Genomic DNA, 15,780 nt, shown 5'->3' with positions numbered 1-15,780 from the left:
CACGTCCCAGGGGCACACAACTCCCTGCCAGGTTAGAGCGTACTTTCTTTTCTTAGAACAAAACAATCAACGTTAACAGAGCATGATTAATATTTCTTATAACTGTAGCTATAACTATATTCTATTTCTGCCCAGAACAATAGCATCAACACTCTTAGTAAACTCTTGGCCTGTCATAGACATTTCATAAATGTTCTAAAGTTATAACTTAAGAGCTAAGAGAACTATCGGCAGCAAAATTTGATTTACATGTTTGGTGTCGGTACAAAATGCATGAGTAGCCTTTTGGGGAACATCAGGAATAAGAGATTTTTCTGGGATGGGCCTTCTCGGACCACTACTTTGTTCCTGTTTGGGCTTCACATCACCACTGGGTAACGGGGTCAGTCCTTAGCATGCAAGGTCATGGTTATAACTGGGGTCATGGAAGGGACATGAGAGCTTCATGACCACCAGTGTCACTGTCACCAACATCACCATCACTATCACACCCACCCTCATCACCACCATTACTGTCATTACCAACTCCCTCCACTGTCACTACGACCATGTACGCCATTTTCATTCACCAGTACCATCATCACCATGGCAACATAAGAGCGTCTAAACCTGTGGAGAATTTTTATGAGTTTATATGGGCCAAACAGAAGGCATGCCTGGAAGCAACATCTCCAAAGACTGAGAAAAACCTTTCCAGAGGGATAGTGTGCAGTTTCTTTTATATATTTGGACTTAAGGAGGGAATGTAAGGATGATTACAGGAACATGGGAGAAAGCAAGGCAGGGACATCTCTTGGATTACGGGGTAGTTAACAAGATTATGTGCTCCCTTGAGGGTGGTTACACTTCCCAGGGGACTGAAAAAGAGGCACTTCAAAGGTGTGCTAACCTAGATGCACAAAAACAAGGGACAAGGGCTTGCTTATGACAAAGATAAACCTTTTACATGCCTGGGGTGTGACTACCCAATGTGACCTGCCCACTTAGGAATTTACAACCGATTACCCTATGAACTTACATTTGGTTAGATTTGTTATAGAGCCCCTTTGTTGTCCACAGCCACCATTTCCACCATCACCACCATCATCGCCTTCATCACTGTTACCATTATCTCTATGACCACCATCGCCACCACTGTCATCATCATATCCTGTCCTCATCACATTTATCACGTGACAGGCAGGTGCCACATGCTATGAAAGGTCATCTCACTGAATCAGGATAATGATACTATGAAGTACGTTTTTCTTAGCTCCATTTTGCAGATGAGAAAACTGAGGCTCAGAGACAAAGTCACCACCTCAGAGTCACTGAACCAGTCACTACAGATGTGCAATTCTAACTCAGGCTATCGCCCTGGCTGGGTGGCTCTGTTGGAGTATCATTCCTTAACACCAAAAGGTGTGGGTTTGATTCCTGGTCAGGATACATATAGGTTTCCGGTTTGATTCCTGGTTAGGGCGAGTAAGGGAGGCAATGGACTGATGTTTCTCTCTCACATGATGTCTCTCTGTCTCTTTCTCACCCTCTTCCTCTCCCTTCTTCTGTCTTTAAAAATCAATAAAAAATATATACTCGGGTGTGGATAAAAAATAAATAAACTCAGATTGTCTTGGGCATTGCCAGCACCCGGTAGGAGAGAATTGATTCACAGGGAGGCCCTAAAGGACTCTAAACTCAATGATATAGCAGAACGGTTGTGTCAAAACAGGAATAGAGAAGGGATGGAGCTGACAAAGAAGCTGTATTTTAAGCCACTGTGTTTCCTCTCCTGTTAAAATATTTCACGATTATTAATTTCTTATTGCTAATGTATAAAATTTGGAATTACAGAAGTTAAACAGAGGAGATTTAAAATCACTCACAATGCCATTCTCTATTGACATTTATAATTCCTTTACATGTGATATTCTATATTTTGCTCCAGTTCCTGCTGTTATCGTAATGCTACGCCACGGTGGTTTTCCATGTTATTTTAATAGCCTCCTACATTATTTTATTTATATTGAATTATTTTCATTACACATATTTAAATGCTGCCTTTCTTTCCGCTGACATTTTATGAAACCAATTAAACTCCTTTGCTATATTTTTCCCATCGGTGCCTTTAGCATCACTTTTGGGTGCCTTAACCGATTTACAGAGCACTTACCTTTGCTAATGTGCACTGGGACTTTTATCCTAAACCTCAGCTGCCCATCAACATGACTTGATAACAGTGCCTTTCACATATAAAAATGATATTCTCATGGCAAACTCTGCTACATTGTGTTTTAAAGTCTTCTTTGAAAGGCTCATTCATAGAGATGTCTAGTACTTCCATTATTCTCTCCTCTAGAATAACGTAACTAGGATGGACAGAATGCAACTATTACAATTTAGATAATTAGGCATAAACAAAAGTTTATGCACAAGTCTTCAGTTTTAACAAATGCAAGATTATGGGGGGGGGGGAGTGACTTCCTTATTTAAAATACCTTCACTTGGTTCAAAATCAAAATTTTGAAAGGGCAGAATGGGAAATTCTCCTTGCTTCTGGAGAATGCTGTTTCCCAGCCTCTCAGTTTTCAAAGGCAACAGGAACGTTTTAGGCAAATACGAACTCATTATACATATATGTGCATTTGAGGCGCTTATGTTTGTGCAAAGGCCGGCCTGTATGACTCTGTGTATGCCCAAAGCACACACAAGTAAATTGTGGAGAATAGGTAACATTTGTGTAAAATAGAGATGGTTTCCCTGTTATGTAAATACATTAGAACTATATGTACACGTTTCTAATTGCGTATAATGTTAGCATCTTCTTTATTGTCGCCCCTATTATACAAATGTTAGCATACATATGTCTGCCCTTTGGTTATCTACCTACTTAACAGCACACCTTTAAGACAATCTCTTCTCTCCCTTTTATTAGGGAACTTGTCGAACATATACTAATTTAGTGACAATAACATCATGAAAACCACAGACCCTTCCCCAGCTGTAAAAAAATGCCCAATTTCATCTCATCTTTGTTCCCACTTGCTCCCCAAACCTCCCCAGATATCTTGACATAAATTCTATGTGTCACATTATTTCACCTGCGAAGTTTTTAGTGCATATCTCCAAAAGATCCGTCTTTAAACACAGCCCCGTTATCATACCTATAGCTTCCTTTGGAGCAGTCACCTGAGTTGACAGGTGAGGAAACTGAGAGGGAATTTATACCTATGGAAAATGCACAATCATTCTTTAATGCCATTACATCTCCAGCCTTTTTTAAAAAATCATTTGTTGCTTTTGGGGTCCAGTAAGACACTGCAGTTTGTTATGTTTTTGTCCCTTTTAATGTATGTGCCGTGTTTTTTACTGGATAGTGGGTACTGTGCAGCTTCCCAGGCTGGATGGTGCGGATTCCAATAGGATTTTAAATTCCAGCAGGGTACCCCAGCAGGGGCGGCTTGTGTTCCTGACCTCTGGGCTGTGAGCGTGTTTCCTGTAAGCTCCTCTGCCCTGATCAGCCCTGCAGGAGCCTGCCCTTGGGGTGATTTCCTACGTGTGGAATTGCTGAGTGGAAAGATGGGCAGACAATCTAACAGGAGTGAGAAAGCTCATGTCCAAGGTGATCTCGCGGGTGGCATGGGGGAACTGTAAGCAGCATGTTGACTGCTGTCCTTGTTGCTGTGGGAGTGAGTCCAGGAGGTGGGAAGCTGGAGACCTGAATACCGAAGCCCTGGGCATGCCATTGCGAGGCCTCCTCCAGGGCTCCCGTATACTTTTATTTTGCTTTTTATCATAGATATAAAATGTATTCATTAAAAATAGTCTTTTTTTTTTTTTAGATTTTAGGCGACATAAAAATTAGTTAAGTATGTAGTTATTATGTACCTTTGTTTTCCTTTTAACTTTACCCTCCCCCCATGCCATATCATGTCTTTTTATTTTTCAATTAGGTTACAATTCAATATTATTTTGTATTAGTTTCAGGTATCCTGAAAAGTGTCCCCTCAATATTTCTGGTACCCACCAGGCCCCATATTTACAGATCACAGTACGACAGACTGTACCCTCTGCGCTATCATCTATGACTAACAGAGTTAGTGCGCAACAAGTTGGTGGTGCTCAGACATGGATAGGCAAGTAGTTTTAGGCGCTTACACTGGCCACACATTTTTTCTGCATTAAACATGCCTTTGTATCATTCCTTTTGAATTTATTCAACTAACTTGTTGAACTAATTCCAATGCATTGGAATTGCTCTGGCTAAACACACTCAATTTATATACAGATTCAAAACGTAGCTTTCCCCCTCATTATAGATCCTTCTCATTAATCTGCCTCCTGGTGTTTATGAGAATTCAAACTGCACAACACTGTTCAAAACTGTACAATATTAGGTGTCTTTATTCTGCTCACTGATACTGCAGAGAAATTATTCATCGCTGCTCAGCAAAATCATATACGCTCAATGCTTAATCATCACTTGTATTTTTTTCATTTTTCTCCCCTGGTTTCCTTGCATTGTTAGTGTCTGTTTCTGGTTTGTAAGAGCTTGTTTATGACTAAAGATGTTAACTATTTCTCATGCATTGCAAATGAAATACCATGTTTTTTGTTAGTATTTTACTCTGGTGTTTTACTTTTTGATTGTATCAAACTTGTGTATTAAATATAATCCTGTTCTGTTAAAAAAAAAAAAAAAGATGGGCAGAACTTAAAGGGTTTTGGCAAACATCAGCCCCCTGGCTCCTAAACGCTGTGACCATCAGAAACTGATCTCCATGGGGCTTCTTCATTCCAGGAACCCTCGCCACGCCCTGCTGGAGCGTCGCAGACTGTCGTCCCTGGTGTCTCAGCGCTATGAGGGGCAGGTGCCTGCCCCTGCTCTCAGGTGAGTGGGACAAAGACCCCCTCCCTCTCCTCCCCAGGACCCCGTGCCCATCTTAGCTTCGGTTGCTTCCCCACGTTTGGCACTTTCTCCAGAAACGACTGTGCGCCTGTCCTATTCGAGTCTTAGCTGGTGTTATGCAAAGAGCTCAGGCCCAGAAAACCTCAGTGCCTGGTTCCTGGCTCCCCAAAGAAGTAACCCAGAGGAGTCGCTATGAAAGAAATGGGTTTATTAGGGCTTACGTGCACAACAGTGGGGCTGACCTGAAGGGTACCATCACACCGCTGCCACCGTGAAGTAGAACCACCAAGTCCAACCGGCCCGTGGACGGGCTGCACCGGGGGCGGCCGGCAGGTGCTATTGTTCCACCACCAGCCGGACTTCCCCAGCACAGAAAACAGAGGCAAACAGGCACGCCGAGGGAGGGGCATGCGTTTTTGAGCAAGCTGTGTGAGGTCAAAACTGCTAGCTGTTTTCTTGACTGAGGAGCTGGCCAGGCTCCCAAGGTCTCACAGTTCTTACTGATGGTCTTCATCGTCTTCCCCTGGAGTGGCAGGGGGAGCCGGAGCCTGGGAAGGGGCCCATGTTCCCCTTTACCATACATCCCAACCCAACATGGGTACCTTCCCTCTCCACTCCCGTACAATCTGCCCGTTCTATCTTCCGCACATATCCTGGGGAGGGAGGGGGAGACGCTGCGTTCATGTTTTACAGCAACCATGTAACACACAGTCAAGGAATAACGGACTTATACATACTAGTATCAGAGTGGATAAAGCAGATCCCCAGTCCTAAGACAACTTTCCAAATCATGTTGAGACAGGACCGTTCTGTCCGGTTGACTGGATTTGTTTCCAAGGCAGCCCAGCAGTAGCAGAGAGGGGCACCCAACAGCCTGAAACATTGGACCGGGGAGCCCCCTCATCGGCCCACCTTGCAAAGCTGTTAGCCTGCACTGAACTCAGAAGAGTAAGGCAGATGTTTAGTAGACACCAACAGAAGCAAATCAGTACCAGTGGGTAGTACACAGGCCATCGCTCTATCCCGTGTAAGAACAGTGGCTCGCTCAGATGTCTCCCTGGCCTGGAATGCTAGCTGTGAGAGGACTACACCTCTGCCAGCTGGGATAGTAGTCGGCCACTTGCCAGTTATGGGCAAGACCCTCCCCATGGGGCTAGGAGAGCGCACCAGCGGGTGCCAGTTTGAGTGTCCCAGGGCCAGGCTAATACACTAGCTCCAGGGTTATGTCCTGGGGGTGCTGGCAGCAACAGGCTCTTCTCCGCTCCCCAATAAAATCTTGTCTTAGCATCCTCTGTTGTTCGCATCTGCACTCTCGGTGGGCCACCCACCTCTGCGGCTGCATCCGGAACGCTGCGGGTTGATCTGGTCGGGGCTTTTCATTCATGGTTAGCAGCAAGTCAGAGTCCTGGGGTCCGTCCTCGTAACGACCCTCCCTCGGTTTTCAGGGCGTTTTCAAGAGTTCGTTATAGCGTTCTATCAGCCCAGCTCCTGCTGGATTGCAAGGGCGGTGCAGTCGCCATTCAATGTTGTGGCTCTCAGCTCCGTCTTGCAATGTAATGTCCGGTCATTGCCAGCAAGGGGCACGGATGCTGCTCCGCACACACAGAACAGCCTTGACAAGCTGTAATGTCCGTCGTTTCCAATGGGAGCCCCCAGGCTTTAGCTGCTGCTCACAGGGTTTTGACTGGTATGTGCCCTTTTCCTGTGTAGCCAGGTCTTCTGCTGGGGCCTCTTCTAGCCGTCGGACGGGAGCAAGTGCATTCGCTTCATCATTCCCTGGACATAGAATGACTGATGTCCTGTGACATGATACAGGGTCACCTCCTTAGTCTGCACATACGTCAGCCCACATGGTTTGCCCCCACAGGAGTCTGTGGCTGATAGTCCAGTCCTGAGCATGCCCCTTAGGGGGCTGTCCTTTGCATGGGGCACCAGTACACCAGGCTTCAGGTGGCACTGGAACCGCACCTGCTCTCCCTGGCGAAGGGCCAATAGGCTCTCCCTTGAGTGCCTTTTCAGCATCTCCTTCTGACACAGAGGTGACTGGCCCAACGCGTCTGCCATTCCTGGCTAAGTGGGGACACTGAATGGACAGGTCTCTGCTGCAGGAAAACACTCCATCTCATTATCGCCCGAGTCTGTGCTGCGCCCGATTTCAGGGTGTGAGACGTCGTGCAGCCACCCCATGATGGGATAGGTGGTCGGCACCGTTACAGCAAAGCTTCCAGGTATAGGCTGTTGCCGGCAGGGGGTGGTAGGTGGCATAGAGCTGTTGCTGTATTAGGCTGCATCTTTCTTCAGCCCCTTTCCACACCTGGGACCAAAATCCTTTTGGGAGGCGGAGTCTCCCCTGTCGCTGCCAGAGACCCCATGACACCCCCTCCTGGGTTACATGTTCATCCAATTCGCCAGGTAGGGCTGGATCGTAGATACCAAGCGCCTGTACCTGTTTACCTGCTCTTTTGCCTCCTCAAAAGCCCGCTGGTGCTTCTCCTGCCAGTCCCGCTGTCGTCCTCTCCTTATAAGCACATACAAAGGCTCCAGGTGCACTGTTCTACAACACATCCTCTGAACACGGTAGTGTGTGTTCACCACCCCAAGTCAAGTGTCCTTCTATTACCATTCATTTCCCCTGTACCCCTTTTACCTCCCCCCATCCTTTTTCTTTTGGCAATCACATACTCTTGTCTGTGAGTTTTCAGGTTTGGAATCAAAGTGATTCTTAAATTCCTTCAAGTTTTCTGGTGACATTCAGAGTCTAACGCATGTCTCCCTCAAACATGACAAGCCAGTCAAAATCTTGGGTCAATAAAACCAGCTTTCAACTGTGTCCTGTGATAAAGCGCACAGGTGTTCGTTGAATGCGCGCAAACAACCATACTGCCATAACAATTAAGTAATACTCACTTATTAAGAGTTTCAGAATTCTAGAGGGATCTGGTAGGGAAAACATGCAAATGCCTTGTATTGCTGACAAAGGTACAATTTACCAAACTGCTCTAAGGAAAAAACAAGGGTGCTTATATCTGGAAAACAAAACACTTTTTAAAAAACCAGCAATATTTTTAACAAAGTCATAAAACAAGAATTATCCTCAGTTCATTCAGGCCTATCTGATCAGTTCTTCTTTATCCAGAACATGTCAGTTTTTCCATAATCCTGACCTGCAAATTATTCTCAGAAAACTCCATTTTAGAATAAGTCACAGTCCTTTCCATGGGTCTTTACAATGAAATCTCTTTGCAAATGCATCAGAGCAAAACAGTGATTGTGAATGACAAACTTAAAATGACATGGTTATAGATCTGATTAAAATGCAATTGACAAAGAACTCGGCTTTTCTGTAAGATGTCACATTCCAAGATAACAATTTGAATGTAAAGGTGTGCCATATTCTTCCCCCCACGCTCCCCTCCCGCATACTGCTCCGGCACAGGGCTGGGGAGCAGCCCTGACCCCCCAAGTCCCAGGACCACAGCAGCCTCTGAGTCTCCTAAAGGAAGACTCAAGGTGTTCAAAAGACTCATTTAAAAAATTTCCCTTTATTTTGCCAGTGGCACTTTCACGCCACTGTTACCAGGACTGAAAGCGGTCCTGCTGGCGTTTTCTGGATCTCCCAAAAAAGTTCACGTGGTGGTCCCCTCATGCCACAGGGAGCTCCTTTTCCAAAGTGGGGTTCCCCACACTACATTTCACACTGCCTCCCATCCATCCCCTTCACCAGCCTTTAGCTCTACAGGAATTTCTCTGGAATCCAACCTTCCCACTATGCCAGTTGTTATGCAAAGTGCTGAGGGTGAGAAAACCTCAGCCTTTGGTCCTTGGATTCCCCCAAAAAATAACCAGAGGACTGGCTGTGAAAGATACGGGCTTATTATGGCTTACTAGAGGCCCAGTGCATGAAATTTGTGCATTTAGGTGTGTGTGTGGTGGGGGGGGTGTCCCTCAGCCCAGCCTGCATCCTCTCCAATCTGGACTGCTGGCTCCCAGCCGCTCACCTGCCTGCCTGCCTGATTGCCCCTAACTACGCCCCTGCTAGCCCGGTTGCCCCCAGCTGCCCTCCCCTGCCAGCCTGGTCCCCCGCAACTGCCCTCCCTCTCCTGCAGCCCTGGTTGCCCCCAACTACCCTCCCCGGCTGGCCATCTTGTGACCACATGGGGGTGGCCATCTTGTGCAAGGGCATGGTCAATTTGCATATTACCTATTTATTATATAGGATGCCGTGGCCAGTGCTATTGTTTCACACCACTCAGACTTTCCCAACACAAGGTTTTACGGAAAAACAGGACCTGCAGGGGGTGGGGGATGTGCTCCCCCCAGCCCCTCCCCCCCCCCCCCCACACACACACCCGCAAGCTGCAGGAGCTCAAAACTGCTAGCTGTTTTCTTTGAGATGCTGGCCAGGCTCCCAAGGTCTTACAGTTCATAGTCTTCCCACAGGACGGGAGGCAGAGCTGGAGCATGGGAGGGGGCCCAATTTCCCGTTTATCATTCCCTTGCTCAACCCCAAAGCAAAACTGAGACAATGACTGGGCGTAAGCCGATCCCAGGAGGCAGAGGGTGTGAGTGGGGATGTCAGAGAGGGAAGGGAGAGGAGGGAACCAAGAGCATGTTAATGAGGGGTTACTGCTGGGGTAACCGCCACTCCGTCCCGCTGGGAACCCTTCAGGAGGCTTTATGTAATGTGCCTTTGAAGGGCAAGAAGTCTGAGCTATCTATTCTTCAGTCCTCATCTGGAAACCGCAAAAAAAAAAAGACCCATGTCTCATCCTGTGGGTGGACAGTCAGGTGTGTAACTAGAGTTCTAAGAAAACGCTGGCCAGAGTCTGTTTTGGTCCATAGGCAGGGATAGGCCCCAGGGTTGTTTTTTGTAGCTGCAAATGAAGATATATCCTTCAGAGGCACACTGCATTAAAGAGTTAGATGCTGCTGTAGCAAAGGCACTCTTTACTAGCCAGTCTGGACAGTCTCCGGTAAGGTTTTCTTTAAAATTGCCCCAATATTTTAAAGGAGACGTGGGCCTGATTGGTGTTGCTCAGTGGTTAGCGTTGGCCTGGGCACCGAAGGGTTTCGGGTTGGATTCCTGGTCAAGGGCGTGTATCTGGGTGCAGGAGGCAACCAATTAATGTGTCTCTCTCACATCGATGTTTCTCTGTCTCCCTTTCTTCCCTTTTCCTCTCGCTCTCCCTTCCACTGTCTCTAAAAAATCAATGGCAAAAATATCCCTGGGGAAGATTAACAAAAATGAAAATAAATCAAGGGAGATGTGGGGGTTCAAATCCTGGGATCTCCAGGAAACCAAGTATTTGTAGTACTGCAAAAGAGTAATGAATTCCTTTCCTTAGGAAACATGGAGGCTACGATTTCAAAGCCACGGCTACCGTTTCCAATTTTCAGTAATGTTTACAGGCATGCTAACACAGGAGGGGGTTGTGAAGGAGAGTGGCTTTTGCTATTTGCACTTGGAAGCTAAGCTGATGGGTATAGTAGGAGCTCCCAGGCTTTGCAGCCTTAACAGTGCAGGGTGGGATGGAGGAGACACCTCAACAGGAAAAACTTAACGGGTCACTATGGTCTAAGCCAGCAGTAGGCTTAGGATGACAAATCCAACAGGGTGACAGATAAGCCAAGGAAGCCATAACTTGGGAGAAGCATACAAAGGCATTATCTGTCCAAGCAGATGCCCGCAGAGCCGGAGAGCATGTAATGTAAGAAATAGGAAGGGTGACATTGTTACCTAGCTTTAGTAGAGTTCTGTCACTGGAAAAGGCATGTCAGCTCCCCCTCTCACTCCTGCGAGCTAGAGCCGTCCACTGGTTGTTGTTCTGGTCCTTGGGTCCTCCAAGTCTTCAGTCTGTCCCCGACTGGAAAGGGGGGGGGCGGGGGGAGAGGGGGGGCGGGCAGTTTCCTCTGTGGGAAAAGAAGAGCTGGAAAGAACAAACTTATACAAGGTTAGCAAAACTTGCCCTAGATGTTGAACACAGCATGTTTAACTTTTGTTTCCTGTTCTAACCCAGTGGGGAGAGTCCCTAGGACAGGAGCTTGGGTTTCCCATATATAATTTCAAAAGGGTTCAATTTGAGCCCACTTCTAGGGGCTACGCTGGTCCGGGGTACGGCAATAGGAGACACCTGGTCTCACTGCAATGTGCCTCTGACACAGATTTGCCAAAGTTTTCTTCAAGGTGTGGTTCATGGCTGTTTGCCAGCTCCAGGAGACAGGTCTTCAGGACACCTGTGCTCTCCATGGGATCCGCAGTGCTTGACTTACTTTCTAGGTGACTTCAGAGACAAATGATGGCCTGTGCTGAATACTGTTAGGGAGTTCGAATCTGGGGATTCATTAATTCCTTGAGTTTTCACTACCTCAGTCACCTTTTCAGTTCTAGTCAGGTATGCCTCAACCCATCCGGAAAAGGTGTCTACAATAACCAGCAAGTATTTGCAATTCCCGGTGGTTTTTAGGCAAATTGGTAAAGTCAATCTGACAAGCTTCGAATGGGGCATCTTCCTTTGTATTGTCCCCCCTTCTCGGCTGGGTTGCGTTCTCTCTTAGGGTTATTTCTAGCATCTAATTAGCAACCCTGAGTTGTTCTTTGAATAGTCTTCTGCAAACTCGGTCCCTTTAAGGAAGGCCGATTAAATCAGCCAGTGTATCCCATCCATGGTGCATTCCTTCATGCAGATGTTTCAGGACTGGGTATACCAGAGCTTTGGGGAGCAGGATCATGCCATAAGCATCCTTCTCCATAAACAGCTAGTGTCAGTGTTAGCAAACCCACGACTCATAGCCTGTTCTTTGTCTGGCCCTGTGTAATGAGGTGTGAATTCTGTCAAGTTTAAGTGGGGTATTAGAGCCCCAATCAAGGGAGTCTCCTGGGCTGCTTTATCAGTTTCTTGATTCCCTCTAGTTATCTGGGAATTGTCCTTCTGATGCCCTGGGCAATGCATAATGGCAACTTTGAGTAGGCAAATTTACCGCCTCAAGTAAGGTTAGAGCCTCTTTTGGGTGTTTAATGTCTGTTCCCCAAAGTTAGAAGTCCTCTTTCTTTCCATATTGCCCCATGAGCATGTTCTAGCAGGAAGGCATGTGTAGAGTCAGTATATATACTGAGCCGTCTGTCCTGAGACAGTTCCAGTGCCCTGGTGAGGGCACTTAGCTGAGCTGCCTGTGGGTAAGGCATGTGCCTCCATTACCTTGTCATAGGTCACCACCACATACCCGGCTTTTCTTTGTCTGTTTTCCATGAAGCTGCTTCTGTCAGCGTGTAAGTCCCATTCGCAGTCTATCAGCAGCTGATCTGACAGGTCTGGTCATCTGGAGTAGACCTGGTCAATAATTTCTAAACAATTATATGGAGGTCCCAGCCTCCCTTCATAGTTGGGAGTGGCTGGGTCCTACAGAGTAACATTCGGTGTCTGCGAGGTGACATTTGGGTTCTCTAACATAACAGGATGGCCTGGTATGTGCCCATTCATCCAGCTGTTAACCAGTAGCCCCCTTTCTGCTCCTGCCCAGTTAGCACCTGGTGGGGCACGAACATGATGGGCTGTCCCAGGGTAAACCCTTCTGCTCCCTGAAGGACATTTCAGGTTGCTGCTGCCGCCCTGAGGCAGGGAGGTCATCCTGATTCCTTAGAGAAATACACATTCGGCTTCGGCGAGTTTCCCATCATCTGGATGAGCACTCAGAGTCCAACGCCCTGCCCTTCATGTACAGAAACTTGAAAGCCTGCTGAGGGTCGGGCAATCCTAATGCAGGGGCTGAGGTCAGTTTTTCCCTTCGGTGTCTCAAAAGCCCTCTGCCATCCTGTGTCCAATTCCAGGGGAGGGCTATGTCAAGCCCTTTCAAAGAATCATAGAGTGGCTTAGCTACTAGCCCCAAGTTAGGAATCTAAATGTGGCAGAATGCTGCCATTTCAAGCAACTCCCAGAGTTGTCTCTGGTTCTCAGGAGGTTAAGTGGCAGCAATGGCTTCTTTTCGGTCTGCCATAAGACTTCTCTTCCCTATTTATTTTTTTAACAAAGATTCCCCAAAGAGACTTACTTATTTATATATTTATTTATTTAATATTTTTGTTACTCCTCACCTGAGAATATTTTTTTCATTGATTTTTTTTTTTTTTTTTTAGCGAGATTAGAAGAGAGAGGGAAAGACAGAGAGAAATATCGGTGTGAGAGAAACACATCGATTGATTGCCTCCTGCATGCACCCCCAACCAGGCCCAGGCAGGGGAGCATCCTGCAACTGAGGTACGTGCCCTTGACCGGAATCGAACCCAGGACCGCAGGCCGATGCTCTATCCACTGAGCCAAACCAGCTAGGGCTTCTCCCATGGTTTTAAGTTGAACCCTAAATAAGACACCTCTGGTCCGCAAATCTGAGTCTTGTGAGGGGAAACTTGAAACGCACAGGATGCAAGATGGTTGAAGACTTTGGTAGTATTTTTTATTTTTTAAATATAGTTTTATTTATTTCAGAGAGGAAGAAAGAGAATCACTGATTGTCCACCTCCTGCACAATCCCTACTGGGGACTGAGCCTGCAAACCGGGCATGTGCCCTGACCGGGAATTGAACCGTGATCTCCTGGTTCATTATTGATGCTCAACCACTGAGCCACAATGGCAGGACTGATAGTATTTTTCAAACAAGTCTCATAAGAGTTGCCAATAGAGTCCAATTATAGGCCTCTCAAGTCTTTGGCTAGCAGTTCTCTGAAAACCATGGGAGCGTTCTTAAATCCCTGTGGCAACACAGTCCAACCATTCTGGGTAGTAGTTTTACTCCCTGGGTTCTGCCATTCGAAGGCAACCAGTAATTGCGCCTGCTTATCAATTGGAATACAAAAGGCATCCTGCCCGGCTGGTTTGGCTCAGTGGTTGAGCATCAACCCATAAACCAGGAGGTCACGAGTGATTCTGGTCAGGGCACACCTGGGTTTTCTGTTCAATCCCCAGTAGAGGGTGTGCAGGAAGCAGCTGATCAATGCTTCTCTCTTATCATCAATGTTTCTATCTCTCTCCCCTTCTCCCTTCCTCTCTCTGAAATCAATAATAATAAAATAATAATAATAATAATATTTTATTTATTTTTTTAAAAAAGAAGGCATTCTTTAGATCCAAAACAGAGAACCAACTACTGCTGTTCCCTGGCACAGCTGTCAACAAGGGGTTTGGGTTGGGGACAGCTGGATGAATGTCCCGAGTAACTTCATTCAGAGCCTGGAGGTCCTGGACAAAACGGTATTTGGCTTCCTAACGGGCAGATTGGTGTATTATATGGTGATCTGCAAGGCCTAATTAATCCAGCTTTTAGAAATTCCCGCAGGATGGTTGTATCCCTTCTAGAGCTTCCTCTTTTAGTGGGTAGTTTTCTCCAGGCACAACGGTCTCTTCCTTTAGAAATCAACTACAGTCCTCCGCTCTACCAGCTGAGCTATCGAAGGGACGGGCCGGTCTCTTCCTTTAACTGAACAGACACTGGGGAAAGATTTCCTGCTGGCCCCAGTCCCGTGGGCCCACAGGGTCTTACTTGCTCAGAGATTTCGGGTGGGAAAATTCCTCTTGGGGTCCTCTGGTTTCAGCAAGGAACCTCTGGAGCCTTAGTGTGTGTTCCGGGGGCACCTGCAGGGGGAGCTGCTGCTTCTTGGAGAGAAAGTCACTGGAGCAGGGAACCTGTGTGTTCGCTTTGGGCCTCCCTCCAGCATTCTAAGGGCTTAAGCAGGCGTCCTCAAACTCCGGCCCTCGGGCCACATGCGGGTGTTTTTGCTGTTTTTTTTTTTACTTCAAAATAAGATATGTGCAGTGTGCATAGGAATTTGTTCATAGTTTTTTGTTAAACTAGTCCGGCCCTCCAACGGTCTGAGGGACAGTGAACTGGCCCCCTGTTTAAAAAGTTTGAGGACCCCTGGAAGGAAAGCTTGCTTTCCACGGTTTTCCTGAAACCCCCGACACTGCCACGGTCCTCGGGTTACGTTGGCGATCTGTTCCTACATCGCGACATTTTCAAACCCACCTACATCACTCACATGGAGCACATACACAGAAGTAATGAAGTGAAACAGTAAAAAAAGACTTAAAGTTAACAATTCCTGACCTTTACTTGTGGTAAATACAGTAAATAATAAAAAACATAAAGCACATATATACATACGTCGAAATGACAGAACTTTTTTTTTAATAAATGGGAGATGGCGACGTAACAACGTCCGTCGAGTCTGACGTAACCCGAGGACTGCCTGTAAATCACTCCAGTGTCCACAAAAAGGTCTATGGGTTGGTTCCCTACCGTCAATTGTACCCAGGGCCCCTGTGGGGAGAGAACAACGGGCCGGGTGATATCCTGGGTCCCGTCATTCCTCATCGGAGTCCGAATGCCACCCAATCATTCTGTTTCTAAGAGCATTCCTGAATGCTTTCAGAACTAATTTAGGGCATTCTCTTTTCCAATGCCCTTCCTCCTTACAATAAGCACATTGGTTTGGGCCTAGAGGCCTCCTCCGCCTCGTTTCTTCCCATCCCCCTCCAGACCTTAAGAGAATAATAACCGGCTTCTGCGGTTCCATCCTTCTGCTGTAAGACGTGGCAATATTGACCAGCTGCTGCGGGTTCATCGCCAATGCTCCATTCAGCGTTTCAAGCTTTCTCCTAATATATGGGGCACTCTGGTTGATGAAGGACAGACTGACCCGCCACACATTTTCAGCTGCCTCGGGGTCTATATTGGTGTATTTACGGTAGGCTTGGTAAAGTCTCTCTAGAAAGTCAGCAGGGTCCTCGTCAAGTTTTTGCTGTATTGCCAGTACCCTGTCGAGGCAGTTTTTCTTCGTCACCCCTCTCCTTAACCCTTCCAGTATGCATCTCCTGTAATGTTCCAGGTGCACTAGGCCTCC

The 15,780-nt window shown here is 46.8% G+C and overlaps 1 protein-coding gene across 1 annotated transcript in view; it reads left to right on the top strand.

Annotated features, from left to right (window-relative positions):
- Window positions 1–445: 445 nt before the first annotated feature.
- The window catches only part of LOC103303160 (putative adhesion G protein-coupled receptor E4P), a 62,457-nt gene continuing 47,122 nt past the window's right edge, over window positions 446–15,780 (top strand). Inside the window, exons 1-3 of the mRNA XM_054718353.1 lie at window positions 446–550; window positions 4,749–4,870; window positions 5,169–5,221. Coding sequence (XP_054574328.1) covers window positions 446–550; window positions 4,749–4,870; window positions 5,169–5,221 — 280 coding nt within the window. The remainder of the gene's footprint in view (window positions 551–4,748; window positions 4,871–5,168; window positions 5,222–15,780) is intronic.

This window comes from Eptesicus fuscus, chromosome 6, assembly GCF_027574615.1.
Source record: "Eptesicus fuscus isolate TK198812 chromosome 6, DD_ASM_mEF_20220401, whole genome shotgun sequence".
Classification (NCBI taxonomy): Eukaryota; Metazoa; Chordata; class Mammalia; order Chiroptera; family Vespertilionidae; genus Eptesicus; species Eptesicus fuscus.
This window is presented reverse-complemented; position numbering and strand designations above follow the sequence as displayed.